Raw genomic sequence first — 17,002 nt, 5'->3', positions numbered from 1 at the left:
TCAGTAACTTTAACAATAACGTTAACAATAACTTTAACAATAACAATTATAAGTTAAAATAAACCGGGAGTGATCTCCCCTAAACTTTCTCGAATATTCTTATATAAAACAACAGGGAATGGGAACTCGGGCTATAGACATGATTTTTTAATCCATTTTAAATACTTAAAGTTTTAAAAATAGAATAAAATCTCGTAGACAAAAGAATTGCACACCAAGTGAACGCCAAATAAAAAGTGCATAATAGTGCGCAATATAATTATTACTTTAAAAATTTAAATTAGTTTATTGAGAAATGGGAAGTAGCGTAAATTACTACTTCCGGTCAACGGAAATTACTCAAAATTTAACAGAAGGTAGAGAATTAGATCTTATACTTACATGTGAAATTTCATTTTTCTATCTGAAATAGTACTCAAGTTATAGGCTTTTGAAAAATTCAAAGTAGAAAAAGTACCACTTCCGGTTATCGGAAATCGTTCAAAAGTTGATACGGATCTACGATTTTGATAAAATACTTATATATGAAATTTCATCAACCTAGCTGTAACGGTACTCAAGTTATCGTGTTTACACACGGAGAGACACACACACACACACACAGACACACAGACATACGGACTGAATTGCAAAGCCCAGTTTTTCAGACTGGATTACGCATAAAACCTCTTAATTTTGATAAATCTGGATTGATAATTTTTGCCCAATTAAAATAAGTCCTCTATACTTTGGATGTGATGAAGGACTGAGGTGTAATACGGTGAAAATCGTTAAAATTTCAAGTGATTTTTGTGCACGATTACAATACTTTCTCTATACTTCGTATATACGAGAAAGTAAAAATAGTTAATATTTTACACAGCAACCTCAACTTTTGTTCGGCATTTATTTAAATACACGGTAGAAAAAATAATTTAAAAGAAATTCAGGCACGTTTTTGTGTTTTCCTCCTTCTTTATTTCTTTATTTTTTATTTTTTTTTGCAGTAGGCCTTTCCTTGGTCGGATTCTTTTTACTTTCTCGTATATACGAAGTATAGAGAAAGTATTGTAATCGTGCACAAAAATCACTTGAAATTTTAACAATTTTCACCGTATTACACCTCAGTCTTTCTTCACATCCGAAGTATAGAGGACTTATTTTAATCGGGCAAAAATTATCAATCCAGATGTATTAAAATTAAAAGGTTTTATGCGTAATCCAATCTGAAAAACTGGGCTTTGCAGTTCTGTCCGTATGTCTGTGTGTCTGTGTGTGTGTGTGTCTGTGTGTGTGTCTGTGTGTAAACACGATTACTTGAGTACCGTTACAGCTAGGTTGATGAAATTTCATATATAAGTATTTTATCAAAATCGTAGATCCGTATCAACTTTTTAGCGATTTCCGATAACCGGAAGTGGTACTTTTTCTACTTTGAATTTTTCAAAAGCCTATAACTTGAGTACTATTTCAGATAGAAAAATGAAATTTCACATGTAGGTATAAGATCTAATTCTCTACCTTCTGTTAAATTTTGAGTAATTTCCGTTGACCGGAAGTAGTAATTTACGCTACTTCCGATTTCTCAAAAAACTAATGTAAATTTTTAAAGTACTAATAATATTGCGCACTAATATGCACTTTTTTATTTGGCGTTCACTTGGTGTGCAATTCTTTTGTCTACGAGATTTTATTCTATTTTTAAAACTTTAAGTATTTAAAATGCATAAAAATCATGTCTATAGCCCGAGTTCCCATTCCCTGTTGTTTTATATAAGAATATTCGAGAAAGTTTAGGGGAGATCACTCCCGGTTTATTTACTTTATTTTACATACAAAGAAGCCTACAGCCTCAATTACATATAAATATCAGCCTCATGTACATACAGATATGTGTAGAAGTAAGCACATATTTATCACGCGTGAGACCACTGTGTACAGGAAAACATTTGTTTAAAAACAACTTTATTTTTGAGAGTTTGAAGTTCAGTGAAAAATATTTTGAATTATGCTTGTCATGGCGGACTGAACTCTTGACAAAAACAAATAACATTGGTCTAGCCAGTTTTTACAGTGCTGGTAGACTCGTCCAACAAACTTTAGTGCTGGTAGACCCGTCCAACAAACTTTAGTGCTGGTAGACTCGTCCAACAAACTTTAGTGCTGGTAGACTCGTCCAACAAACTTTAGTGCTGGTAGACCCGTCCAACATACTTTAGTGCTGGTAGACCCGTCCAACAAACTTTAGTGCTGGTAGACCCGTCCAACAAACTTTAGTGCTGGTAGACCCGTCCAACAAACTTTAGTGCTGGTAGACCCGTCCAACAAACTTTATCTAATGCTGGTAGACCCGTCCAACAAACTTTAGTGCTGGTAGACCCGTCCAACAAACTTTAGTGCTGGTAGACCCGTCCAACAAACTTTAGTGCTGGTAGACCCGTCCAACAAACTTTATCTAGTGCTGGTAGACCCGTCCAACAAACTTTAGTGCTGGTAGACCCGTCCAACAAACTTTAGTGCTGGTAGACCCGTCCAACAAACTTTAGTGCTGGTAGATCCGTCCAACAAACTTTAGTGCTGGTAGACCCGTCCAACAAACTTTATCTAGTGCTGGTAGACCCGTCCAACAAACTTTATCTAGTGCTGGTAGACCCGTCCAACAAACTTTATCTAGTGCTGGTAGACCCGTCCAACAAACTTTAGTGCTGGTAGACCCGTCCAACAAACTTTAGTGCTGGTAGACCCGTCCAACAAACTTTAGTGCTGGTAGACCCGTCCAACAAAGTTTAGTGCTGGTAGACCCGTCCAACAAACTTTAGTGCTGGTAGACCCGTCCAACAAACTTTAGTGCTGGTAGACCCGTCCAACAAACTTTAGTGCTGGTAGACCCGTCCAACAAACTTTATCTAATGCTGGTAGACCCGTCCAACAAACTTTAGTGCTGGTAGACCCGTCCAACAAACTTTAGTGCTGGTAGACCCGTCCAACAAACTTTATCTAGTGCTGGTAGACCCGTCCAACAAACTTTAGTGCTGGTAGACCCGTCCAACAAACTTTAGTGCTGGTAGACCCGTCCAACAAACTTTATCTAATGCTGGTAGACCCGTCCAACAAACTTTAGTGCTGGTAGACCCGTCCAACAAACTTTATCTAGTGCTGGTAGACCCGTCCAACAAACTTTATCTAGTGCTGGTAGACCCGTCCAACAAACTTTAGTGCTGGTAGACCCGTCCAACAAACTTTATCTAGTGCTGGTAGACCCGTCCAACAAACTTTATCTAGTGCTGGTAGACCCGTCCAACAAACTTTATCTAGTGCTGGTAGACCGGTCCAACAAACTTTAGTGCTGGTAGACCCTTCCAACAAACTTTAGTGCTGGTAGACCCGTCCAACAAACTTTAGTGCTGGTAGACCCGTCCAACAAACTTTAGTGCTGGTAGACTCGTCCAACAAACTTTATCTAATGCTGGTAGACCCGTCCAACAAACTTTAGTGCTGGTAGACCCGTCCAACAAACTTTAGTGCTGGTAGACCCGTCCAACAAACTTTAGTGCTGGTAGACCCGTCCAACAAACTTTAGTGCTGGTAGACCCGTCCAACAAACTTTAGTGCTGGTAGACCCGTCCAACAAACTTTATCTAGTGCTGGTAGACCCGTCCAACAAACTTTAGTGCTGGTAGACCCGTCCAACAAACTTTAGTGCTGGTAGACCCGTCCAACAAACTTTAGTGCTGGTAGACCCGTCCAACAAACTTTAGTGCTGGTAGACCCGTCCAACAAACTTTAGTGCTGGTAGACCCGTCCAACAAACTTTATCTAGTGCTGGTAGACCCGTCCAACAAACTTTAGTGCTGGTAGACCCGTCCAACAAACTTTAGTGCTGGTAGACCCGTCCAACAAACTTTAGTGCTGGTAGACCCGTCCAACAAACTTTATCTAGTGCTGGTAGACCCGTCCAACAAACTTTAGTGCTGGTAGACCCGTCCAACAAACTTTAGTGCTGGTAGACCCGTCCAACAAACTTTATCTAATGCTGGTAGACCCGTCCAACAAACTTTAGTGCTGGTAGACCCGTCCAACAAACTTTAGTGCTGGTAGACCCGTCCAACAAACTTTAGTGCTGGTAGACCCGTCCAACAAACTTTAGTGCTGGTAGACCCGTCCAACAAACTTTATCTAATGCTGGTAGACCCGTCCAACAAACTTTAGTGCTGGTAGACCCGTCCAACAAACTTTAGTGCTGGTAGACCCGTCCAACAAACTTTATCTAGTGCTGGTAGACCCGTCCAACAAACTTTAGTGCTGGTAGACCCGTCCAACAAACTTTAGTGCTGGTAGACCCGTCCAACAAACTTTATCTAATACTGGTAGACCCGTCCAACAAACTTTAGTGCTGGTAGACCCGTCCAACAAACTTTATCTAATGCTGGTAGACCCGTCCAACAAACTTTAGTGCTGGTAGACCCGTCCAACAAACTTTAGTGCTGGTAGACCCGTCCAACAAACTTTAGTGCTGGTAGACCCGTCCAACAAACTTTAGTGCTGGTAGACCCGTCCAACAAACTTTATCTAGTGTTGGTAGACCCGTCCAACAAACTTTAGTGCTGGTAGACCCGTCCAACAAACTTTAGTGCTGGTAGACCCGTCCAACAAACTTTATCTAATGCTGGTAGACCCGTCCAACAAACTTTAGTGCTGGTAGACCCGTCCAACAAACTTTAGTGCTGGTAGACCCGTCCAACAAACTTTATCTAGTGTTGGTAGACCCGTCCAACAAACTTTAGTGCTGGTAGACCCGTCCAACAAACTTTATCTAGTGCTGGTAGACCCGTCCAACAAACTTTAGTGCTGGTAGACCCGTCCAACAAACTTTAGTGCTGGTAGACCCGTCCAACAAACTTTAGTGCTGGTAGACCCGTCCAACAAACTTTAGTGCTGGTAGACCCGTCCAACAAACTTTAGTGCTGGTAGACCCGTCCAACAAACTTTAGTGCTGGTAGACCCGTCCAACAAACTTTAGTGCTGGTAGACCCGTCCAACAAACTTTAGTGCTGGTAGACCCGTCCAACAAACTTTAGTGCTGGTAGACCCATCCAACAAACTTTAGTGCTGGTAGACCCGTCCAACAAACTTTAGTGCTGGTAGACCCGTCCAACAAACTTTAGTGCTGGTAGACCCGTCCAACAAACTTTAGTGCTGGTAGACCCGTCCAACAAACTTTAGTGCTGGTAGACCCATCCAACAAACTTTAGTGCTGGTAGACCCGTCCAACAAACTTTATCTAGTGCTGGTAGACCCGTCCAACAAACTTTAGTGCTGGTAGACCCATCCAACAAACTTTAGTGCTGGTAGACCCGTCCAACAAACTTTAGTGCTGGTAGACCCGTCCAACAAACTTTAGTGCTGGTAGACCCGTCCAACAAACTTTAGTGCTGGTAGACCCATCCAACAAACTTTAGTGCTGGTAGACCCGTCCAACCCCCCCCCCCCCCCTATCATTGTGTACCAACAGTTTCAAAAATAGTTATCTTTAGAGAGTCTCTCAACTGCAGAATTTCCTAAAATAACTTTTGATGACGTCTGGCCATGTACTTGTGGGTCGTAAAAAAACAGAGTCTGGCCACGCATGACTGACTCGACAGTGCTGAAACACTGACATACAGAAGTCAGGGTCGGGACTAACTCGATCAAGCGTGACGCAGGTTGTCACATGACGCGGCTAAATTATTCGGGACTTTCTGGCTGCACATTACATACCATACATCTTAGATACCGGCCACACAACTTCACTGCCGGCACAAAATCTAATTTTCCGGCCACACATCTAATTTTCCGGTTACACACAAAACAACCGACATGCTTACAAAGACCATCAGGCTGACTAAATACGACAACCACAGAAAACAAATAACCGGAGGAGAAAATCCTAGGCTGCGATTGACAAATGGAGAAACACACCTACGGTAGTTTTAAGTCCTTAGGGGTCATCCATAAATGACGTCACACTCGTAGGGGGGAGGGGGGGTCCGTAATTTTGTGATGAGTTGGAAGGGGGGGGGGGAGGGTTCAGATGTTGCGACATCACATTTTTGCATTATAAAAAAGCAATGTTAGAAAATGAATTTGAGACGTTATTTCGCGTTTTAGATAACTGTTTTAATAAATTGTAATAGTTTAGACAAGATTTTGGAAAAATATCGATGTTTAAAAAAAATTCAACTGCAATTTTGAGGGGGGTTGTAGGTTGAGGTGTGACGTCTGGGAGGGGGGGGGGGGTCTGGCTTTTTGTGACGACGTGTGACGGAGGGGAGGGGGGAGGTAAAAATCGTCAAAAAAGCGTGACATCATTTATGGATGACCCCTTACAGCCTTGGTGACGTACGGAGGCTTCGGACCTTACGGACCCTACTAAAGGGAAGTGTGGGTTTGGCTGTTACCTACAGATTTTGTTACCTACAGATTTTGTTACCTACAGATTTTGTTACCTACAGATTTTGTTACCTACAGATTTTGTTACCTACAGATTTTGTTACTTACAGATTTTGTTACCTACAGATTTTGTTACCTACAGATTTTGTTACCTACAGATTTTGTTACCTACAGATTTTGTTACCTACAGATTTTGTTACCTACAGATTTTGTTACCTACAGATTTTGTTACCTACAGATTTTGTTACCTACAATGTAACGTCAGTTGACTGAACTCACGAAAGGCCAGAACAATTTTTTGTTGTCGTACAGAGTCGCCCAGCTTCATCAACATACGGCACGGTCAAGGTCACTCTCCCACGTCCGTGAGTAACGGTGCGTGAAATAGACCTGCAGACAAACAACCTGAGTCTGTCTGTACCTGACACAAACAGGTGTGTCACTGACACAAACAGGTGTGCCACTGACACAAACAGGTGTGTCACTGACACAAACAGGTGTGTCACTGACACAAACAGGTGTGTCACTGACACAAACAGGTGTGTCACTGACACAAACAGGTGTGTCACTGACACAAACAGGTGTGTCACTGACACAAACATAATTTCTCTGCCTTCAAGAGTTTTCTGGTGTGGATAATTCAGGCTTAAAAACTTGACCTTGAATTTTGGAACAAATGATGTCTGCTAACTTATTCCATCTGGTGGGTGGGTTGCATGGCGTCCTAAAACGGGTTCAATGTCAGTCGAGCATGCGCAGTAGTCGCAACAGTAACGTCTGCTTGTTTGTGGGTCTGTCGGTTTCGGTTGACTGATTTTCACTTTTGGCACTCGTAGGGCTCCAGATATTTGCGTGAGATTCAAGGTCGCGGCACATTTTCTCAGCCCGCCTGCCGGGAGTCACGTGGGTCTAGTGACCGGATTACCGCGCCGCTGGTGTCTGGTATAAAGAGATTAGTCGGGGAGATACACGTTAATCAAGTGATAACAGGCTCGGCTGTCTGTCCGAAGGTTGTCTGACCAAAGCTTGTCTGTACGTCTGCTACACTTTTGTCTGTCCATCACTGGCGACCCGTGTTTGACCCATCACTGGCGACCCGTGTTTCTGAGCGCTGAAAGACCGGCCATAAGGACCAGATCTCTGACCCGTGCTTGTGTGACCCTTGTTAGTGCAACCCAGCGTCCATGCGTAAACTCACAAGGGCAACCTTGACCTTTATGTCAGCTGTTGCAGCGTACCTCACGTGCGTGTGTCATGGCACTAGTTACCCAAAGTTATGTGAGTACCTCATTCACTTTTTTTGTGAGTACCTCATTCACTTTTTTGTTATGTGAGTACTTCATTCACTTTTTTACTTTCTCGTATATACGAAGTATAGAGAAAGTCTTGTAATCGTGCAAAAAAAAAGAAGTTTTTTACAAATCTCGACGTTTTACACCTCACTGATACGAAAAAACATAATTTTGTAATCTTGTTTGTATGTCTGTGTGTCTGTGTGTCTGTGTGTAAACACGATAACTTGAGTACCGTTACAGCTAGGTTGATGAAATTTCATAAATAAGTATTTTATCAAAATCGTAGATCCTGATCAACTTTTGAGCGATTTCCGATAACCGTAAGTGGTATTTTTTACTTTGAATTTTTCAAAAGCCTATAACTTGAGTACTATTTCAGATAGATAAATGAAATTTCACATGTAAGTAAAATATCTAATTCTCTACCTTCTGTCAAATTTTGAGTAATTTCCGTTGACAATTTCTCAAAAAAACGCTTGTAAATTTATAAAGTACTAATAATATTCCGCACTATTATGCATATTTTGTTTTGGCGTTCGCTTGGTGCGCAATTCTTTTCTACGAGACTCTATTCTATTTTTAAAAGTTTAAGTAATTAAAAATCATGTCTATATTCCGAGTTGCCATCCCAGGTAGTGTTATATAAGAATATTTGAGAAAGTTTAGGGGAGATCACTCCCGGTTTATTTTGTTATGTGAGTACTTCATTCACTTTTATTGTTATGTGAGTACTTCATTCACTTATTTTTTTATGTGAGTACTTCATTCAATTTTTACAAGCTTTTATTTAACTTGCTTCCTGTGTCTGTCTTTCGTCATAGATCAAAACAGGGGAGAGAAATTTCGGGCACTTCAAACCGACCGATTTCTGTGAAATTTGGCACGTAGGTCAAAATTATAAAAAAAAAATTCAATAGGACATTAAATTTGATTTCATTGAAGGCCTTTTTTTATGATTAAGTTAACATTTTCCGAAATTAGTAGGCTGTCCTACTACTCTTTCCGCACCATTACACGCGAATTATTATGTTCATTTGGTGCGCACGCTTTTTACTTGCATCGCAGTGTCTTATTATAAGTAATAGAGCAGGGTTTGTTTATATAACGACTTACATTTATTTTATAGTTGCCACTGTTTTTACTCTTTTGCGTAAGGTAAAGAAAATATTAAATACACAAAAATTGCTAAAACATATGAACGGATCAATGTCAAATATCCTTTTCGTTTAGATTCCTAGAAAAAGTGGATACATTTTAATAATAATAGGTTTGAAAAAACTCATTAACTAAGCTGTTTTGTAATTTTGCGAAGGTAGGTAATTTTAAAAATAAATTCAACTCACGCTAATACAAAAATGTGAATGCAAAATCTCTAAGAGGGAATTATTGTTGGAATAATATAATTAGCAACACGTGAATGCAAATTCTGCAAACGTGTGAGAGGACTTTATTGTTGGACTATTATAATTAGCATGGATTGATAAAAGGCCATCTTTTATTTATTTTATTCACTGGACGTACTGTTTACTAATTATAATTTTTAATCAACTATTCTGCACTATTATACACACGTCATCAAGTTCATTAGGTGCGCAATGATTTTAGGCATGAAATTCTATTGTAAATAAATTTTTAAAATTTAAAGTACTGAAAAAAATGCACGAATTGATAAAGTGCAATATGGTAGGTAAAACAAGGATATTTTAAATACTGCCTTTTATTTATTTTATACACTGAACGTACTGTTTACTAACTATTATTCTATCTCTCCGTTTGCGGACAAGCTAGGGGTTTTATAGTCACTGAATCAGGCGCGTCCACCGGCGCTCGGACAGTGTGCGATTTGGCGCCACGGGCTAAACTGTGAACACTATGTGTTTATGTTTGCATTTAAGTTGTGTTTATGTAATGAGTGTTGTGTTTGTTTTTTCATTTGTGTTTTTTTGCGTTTGCATTTGTGTTTTTACTGTGTTTGTGTTTCCATTTGTGTTTTATTTGCGTTTGTTTTTTCTTTTGTGTTTGTGTTGCGTTTGTTTTTTCTTTTGTGTTTGTGTTGCGTTTGTTTTTTCTTTTGTGTTTGTGTTGTGATTGTGTTTTTTTTGTTTGTGTTTTTTGTGTGTTTGTGTTTTGTTTGTGTTGTGTTTGCGTTGTATTTGTATTGAGTTTTTTCTGTTCCCAAATAGGTACATTTAAAAAAAGCTTTACCTTGGTGGAGCACGGGTATGCAGCTAGTCAAATTTTAATGAAATAGTTCCTTTATTCATATTCTAAAATTGGAAGATGACGTCATTAGTTTCGAGTACTTTCCGCAGTTTAAACATGTGGCACGTGATGTCATTGTTTATTGCGTTCTTGTCACAACCATTGTGTTCCTACATTCAAATATGCTCTCTTTTGTTTTCCTTCTTAAAATAAAAATTTAGTTTATACATTTAAAACATCCAACATATTGTTTTCAACAAAGTCCGTATCATTAAGTTGTTATATATTTCACTAAACATACTGATCACATAACCTAAAAAAAAATGGTGCGGGCAGAGAGAGAGAGAGAGAGAGAGAGAATATATATATATATATATATATATATATATATATATATATATATATATATATATATATATATATATATATATATATATATATATATATATATATATATATATATAGTTACAAAATGACTAATTTAGCCAATTGTTGCAGGGGAAATTGAGATGAGGAAGAAAAAAATAAGTTCAGAATGTACACAAGGTTATAACTAGTTACAGATAGTAAGGCCTGAGAATTAACATGGTTATTTCAGCACATAGGTAAACCCTACAGTGAGACTGTGAACCCCCCAGTAAACCCTACAGTGAGAGTGTGAACCCCGCAGTAAACCTTACAGTGAGATTGTGAACCCTCTGGCTAATAGAGTGGGGCTGTTGTGTGGGCCTGTTGTGTGGGCCTGTTGTGTGGGGCTGTTGTGTGGGCCTGTTGTGTGGGTCTGTTGTGTGGGACTGTTGTGTGGGACTGTTGTGTGGGACTGTTGTGTGGGCCTGTTGTGTGGGTCTGTTGTGTGGGCCTGTTGTGTGGGACTGTTGTGTGGGACTGTTGTGTGGGCCTGTTGTGTGGGGCTGTTGTGTGGGACTGTTGTGTGGGACTGTTGTGTGGGCCTGTTGTGTGGGCCTGTTGTGTGGGTCTGTTGTGTGGGTCTGTTGTGTGGGCCTGTTGTGTGGGTCTGTTGTGTGGGTCTGTTGTGTGGGTCTGTTGTGTGGGTCTGTTGTGTGGGTCTGTTGTGTGGGTCTGTTGTGTGGGACTGTTGTGTGGGCCTGTTGTGTGGGCTCGCTGTGTGGGCCTGTTGTGTGGGCCTGTTGTGTGGGGCTGTTGTGTGGGCCTGTTGTGTGGGCTGTTGTGTGGGCTTGCTGTGTGGGCTCGCTGTGTGGGCTCGCTGTGTGGGCCTGTTGTGTGGGCCTGTTGTGTGGGGCTGTTGTGTGGGTCTGTTGTGTGGGCTGTTGTGTGGGCTTGCTGTGTGGGCTCGCTGTGTGGGCTCGCTGTGTGGGCCTGTTGTGTGGGGCTGTTGTGTGGGCCTGTTGTGTGGGGCTGTTGTGTGGGTCTGTTGTGTGGGCTGTTGTGTGGGCTTGCTGTGTGGGCTCGCTGTGTGGGCTCGCTGTGTGGGCCTGTTGTGTGGGGCTGTTGTGTGGGCCTGTTGTGTGGGGCTGTTGTGTGGGTCTGTTGTGTGGGCCTGTTGTGTGGGCCTGTTGTGTGGGGCTGTTGTGTGGGGCTGTTGTGTGGGGCTGTTGTGTGGGCCTGTTGTGTGGGTCTGTTGTGTGGGTCTGTTGTGTGGGCTTGCTGTGTGGGCTCGCTGTGTGGGCTTGCTGTGTGGGCCTGTTGTGTGGGTCTGTTGTGTGGGGCTGTTGTGTGGGGCTGTTGTGTGGGTCTATTGTGTGGGTCTGTTGTGTGGGCCTGTTGTGTGGGTCTGTTGTTGTGTGGGTCAGTGGTGTGGGTCAGTTGTGTGGGCCTGTTGTGAGGGCCTGTTGTGTGGGTCTGTTGTTGTGTGGGTCAGTGGTGTGGGTCTGTTGTGTGGGTCAGTTGTGTGGGTCTGTTGTGTGGGTCTGTTGTGTGGGTCTGTTGTGTGGGGCTGTTGTGTGGGTCTATTGTGTGGGTCTGTTGTGTGGGCCTGTTGTGTGGGTCTGTTGTTGTGTGGGTCAGTGGTGTGGGTCAGTGGTGTGGGTCTGTTGTGTGGGTCTGTTGTGAGGGTCTGTTGTGTGGGTCAGTTGTGTGGGTCTGTTGTGTGGGGCTGTTGTGTGGGTCTGTTGTGAGGGTCTGTTGTGTGGGTCTGTTGTTGTGTGGGGCTGTTGTTGTGTGGGCCTGTTGTGTGGGTCTGTTGTGTGGGTCTGTTGTGTGGGTCTGTTGTGTGGGCCTGTTGTGTGGGGCTGTTGTGTGGGGTTGTTGTGTGGGTCAGTTGTGTGGGTCTGTTGTGTGGGGTCTGTTGTGTGGGGCTGTTGTGTGGGGCTGTTGTGTGGGCTCGCTGTGTGGGGCTGTTGTGTGGGTCTGTTGTTGTGTGGGGCTGTTGTGTGGGTCTGTTGTGTGGGGCTGTTGTGTGGACTCGCTGTGTGGGCCTGTTGTGTGGGCTCGCGTGTGTGGGGCTGTTGTGTGGGGCTGTTGTGTGGGCCTGTTGTGTGGGCCTGTTGTGTGGGCCTGTTGTGTGGGCCTGTTGTGTGGGGCTGTTGTGTGGGTCTGTTGTGTGGGGCTGTTGTGTGGGCTCGCTGTGTGGGCTCGCTGTGTGGGCCTGTTGTGTGGGGCTGTTGTGTGGGCTTGCTGTGTGGGCTCGCTGTGTGGGCCTGTTGTGTGGGGCTGTTGTGTGGGGCTGTTGTGTGGGGCTGTTGTGTGGGCCTGTTGTGTGGGCCTGTTGTGTGGGTCTGTTGTGTGGGGCTGTTGTGTGGGTCTGTTGTGTGGGCTGTCTCGAGTGTTAAAAACAAGTCATCAAAGTCAAGGTCAAGGTAAACAAGCGCCCTTGTCACACGTGACAGTGAAGGGCGTCAATACCTCACTAACGCCATGGGGCGCCACAGTCCGCAGACACCTTGTGGCGCCTCAAGCGTTCATTAATGGCGACATCGATAGCTAATGGTGGTGGATCTCAGGTGACACCCCACACGACATCCCAGGCGGTACCCCAGGTGATACTCCATCCGATACCCCAACCGATACCCCAACCGATACAGCAACGGATACCCTATCCGATACCTTATCCGACACCCTATCCGATACCCCATCCGATACCCCATCCGATACCCCAACCGATACCCCATCCGATACCCCATCCGATACCCTGGCGACACCCCATACAAAGGGAAGATTTGAGCTGACATTACACTTGTATCCCAGCTAGACGCGGCATAAAGAAAAAACAAATTATCGTGTCCTTACCAAATGTGTCGGCTGGTGGTGAAGTGTCGGTATGTGTCCGCTCGTGCAGTTTTGTGAAACCCGAGACACTGTGATGTCATAAAAATCTGGTAGATCTGCTCGCGAGATAAAACAACCCTTGTGATCAAACACATTAACATTTCCACTTGAAAGATTATCTGAACACGTTTGGGTTGAATAAGATCTCAGTGGCTGCCATAAAAGTCTCAAGACTTGTTTGACGTACATTCAGCAATAAACTGTGGGCACATGCTCCTGTAACAATGGGCTTAATAGCTCGGCGTACGTACGAGAGGATGCTATAAAATGTGGGGACACAATGGACTTTATGAGAAACAAATGTTTCTGGTGCATGTCGATAACTTTGACATTCTGGGGGAGATTTCCTTTTGTCGGCTAAAACTTGTCTAACCTTGACCTTGCAGATACCCTTGACAACAGCTGCGGGTCCAGCATCCTGGTGGAGGGTGAGGCTCGGATCGTGTTGACCAACGACAGCCACCTGCACACCCAGGTGTGTGCCGTGTCACTGTGGCCCAGCCACGGCAGCCGTCTGATAGCCAGCGTCAGCAGCTACCACCTGAGTCACGCCTACACCACCCCGTCCTGTCTGCACACGTCCATCCAGCTGGGGTCCCAGCACGACCCCCAGCTCTGGGGTACGTCCGGCTAGTCACGTGTTGCATGGGGGTGGGGGGGGGGGGGTGATGTGCAATAAGGGGTGGGAGGGTGAAAGGTGGGACGTAGCACTTTTAACACGAATCACATACATGTCTTAAACATTATGCCCATACTAAACCATACACGAGTTAACACCCATGTTAAACCATAAAGAGTTTAACACCCATGTTGAACCCCTTACGATTCTAAACCTGTGTTTCCCCTACCAGGACCGTTCGGCTACTGTAAACACGACGGACCCTCGGGGAAATACAGCCTGGGTACCCGGGGCGCCTTCAGCTACAAGACCGACCCTAGTGAGGACATTGTCGTGGGGGACATTGAGCTGTTGGTAACGGAGGTCTTTGAGAGGGACCAAACGGGACGTAAGACGTGGTCTCATGGTCTCATGGTCTCATGTTATCGTCTCATGTCATGGTCTCATGTCATGGTCTCATGTCATGGTCTCATGTCATGGTCTCATGTCATGGTCTCATGTCATGGTCTCATGTCATGGTCTTATGTCATGTCATGGTCTCATGTCATGGTCTTATGTCATGTCATGGTCTCATGTCATAGTCTCATGTCATGGTCCCATGTCATAGTCTCATGTCATAGTCTCATGTCATGTTCTCATGTCATAGTCTCATGTCATGGTCCCATGTCATAGTCTCATGTCATAGTCTCATGTCATGTTCTCATGTCATGGTCTCATGTCATGGTCTCATGTCATGGTCTCATGTCATGTCATGGTCTCATGTCATGGTCTCATGTCATGTCATGGTCTCATGTCATGGTCTCATGTCATGGTCTCATGCCATGTCATGGTCTCATGTCATGGTCTCATCTCATGTCATGGTCTCATGTCATGGTCTCATGTCATGTCATGGTCTCATGTCATGGTCTCATGTCATGGTCTCATGTCATGATCTCATGTTATGGTCCCATGTCATAGTCTCATGTCATAGTCTCATGTCATGTTCTCATGTCATAGTCTCATGCCATGTCATGGTCTCATGCCATGTCATGGTCTCATGTCATGGTCTCATCTCATGTCATGTTCTCATGTCATGTTCTCATGTCATGTTTTCATGTCATAGTCTCATGCCATAGTCTCATGTCATGGTCCCATGTCATGGTCCCATGTCATCTTATGTAGTTGTCTAATGTCATCGTCACTCCCCCACCCCTCACCCACCCTCCCACAGACTGTCAGAGTCACCAATTTGACTGCCAGCGTGACTCCATCTGTATCGACGAGTCACTGACCTGTAACGGGTTCGATGACTGCGGTAACGAGCGGGACGAGCAGCTCAGCTGTAACAAGTCCCTGGCATTCATTGGTGGCATCGTCGTAGCTGCGGTGGTCGGCGTCGTGCTTGTGGTCGTGTTGGTGCTGGTCATCTGCAGGCAGAGGTTAAAAAACAGATACGTCCACCTGACGGAACTTTAACGGAACAATCTCGTGTTTATGACAGCCATTGATTGGCTGATATTTACAGTTGTACAGTGTATAGAAGTAATTGTGTGAATAAAATGTGATTCCAATTGAAAATATGTCGGCTAGATTTGTTTGAGTTTTGTCAGGCAATCAAAGAACCCAGTGTTTGTGTTCTTACCCTAGCTTGCTCGGTTAGAACTGTATATGTGGTGGGGGTGGGGATTGGGTTGTGGATGGCGGGTTGGGGTGGGCGCATCACAGACGTGTGGGATGTGGGGTGGTAGAAATAAGCGTGGGATTGTGTGAAGGGACATGTGTGGGAGTAAGATTGTGTGAAGGGGATGGAGGTTGATGGAGAATGATTGGGTAAGAGTGGGGTTGGTGGGGGAGGTTTCGGAGGTTGTGGATGGGGGTTGTCGGAGGATGGGTGTGGGGTTGTGGGAATGAGGTTGTTCGTATGGCTGGATGTTGAACCATTCTTCGTTTAATTTTGTGTCTACAGGACAAACAGTTCCATTAGCAATGCCACGGCTCTGCAAAGTAAGTCCTATAAACACTCAGCCCTCTCGCAGCTCCGCGAAGTAAACCCAACAAAACATTCAATCGGCCCTCATCAACAACAACTTATCACATCTTCCTATCACAGCTGATAACACCAACACAATGGCTTGATGACAATGGAAATCTTTTGTTACGGTATCTGATACATATCAGAACTGATAAATTAAACTTAGCAACCTACCAATGAGTCACGTGACTGAAGTGATTGACTTTGGGGCGTGGAGTGTGCGCCAGATTTTACAAACACCGTGTACAGAAAAAACATTTTGCACCTTAGAGGAATATTGTCAGCAAGGTTGATACAATTTCATATATAAGTTTTATATCAAATTTGTAGTTATGTAACAACTTTCCAGCGATTTCCGGTGACCGGAAGTGGAACTTATTTTACTTCCAATTTCTCAAAAGCCTATAACATGAGTACTGTTTCTGATAGATAAATGAAATTTCACATACAAGTAAAAGATCCAATTCTCTGAATGTGTATAAAAAAATATATACTTTTACCAGTGTCCGCCCCTAACCCCGGAAAATTGAGTCCGTCCCCACCGAAAATTTCAAGTGAACCCCCCCCCCCACACACACACCCGGAGAAAAAAGTCGGAAAGAAACACTGATTATTGCTTAACCAGTATCCTCGGGCGTAATCTCCCCACAAACATTTCGTATATTCGTAGGTAAATATAAGGGGGATGGGGGAGGGGTGGCACTTTGAGTGCAACCTGACTATAGAAATATTTGTATTCATATTTTTACTACTTACATTTTAATCGGGCAAACATTATAAATCCAGGTATATCAAAATTTTGGCGTTTTATGCGTAATGGAGTCGGAAAGACTGGATTATCCAATTCTATCCGTATGTCTGTGTGTGTGTGTGTGTAAACACGATAACTTGAGTACCGTTACAGCTAGATTGATGAAATTTCATATATAAGTATTATATCAAAATCGTAGATCCGTATCAACTTTAGATCGATTTCCGATAACCGGAAGTGGAATTTTTCTACTTTGAATTTTTCAAAATCCTATAACTTGAGCACTATTTCAGATGGATAAATGAAATTTCACATGTAAGTAAAAGATCTACTTTTCTGCCTTCTTTCAAATTTTGAGTTATTTCCATTGACCGGAAGTAATACTTTTTGCTATTTCCGATTTCTCAAAAAACGCATGTGAATTTATAAAGTACTAATAATATTCCGCACTATTTTGCACATTTTATATG

General features: G+C 43.2%; 1 protein-coding gene across 1 annotated transcript; it reads left to right on the top strand.

Annotated features, from left to right (window-relative positions):
- The first annotated feature begins 7,300 nt into the window (after positions 1-7,300).
- On the top strand, positions 7,301-15,350 carry LOC131937407 (uncharacterized). Its single transcript, XM_059294804.1, has 4 exons — positions 7,301-7,686; positions 13,538-13,771; positions 14,003-14,158; positions 14,981-15,350. Exons 1-4 carry the CDS (start codon positions 7,593-7,595, stop codon positions 15,223-15,225), a joined length of 729 nt encoding a protein of 242 aa, XP_059150787.1. The 5' UTR covers positions 7,301-7,592; the 3' UTR covers positions 15,226-15,350.
- Positions 15,351-17,002: the final 1,652 nt, after the last annotated feature.

Source organism: Physella acuta, unplaced genomic scaffold (genome assembly GCF_028476545.2).
Source record: "Physella acuta isolate Inbredline_101_S28 unplaced genomic scaffold, ASM2847654v3 ptg000209l, whole genome shotgun sequence".
In the NCBI taxonomy this organism is placed as follows: Eukaryota; Metazoa; Mollusca; class Gastropoda; family Physidae; genus Physella; species Physella acuta.
This window is presented reverse-complemented; position numbering and strand designations above follow the sequence as displayed.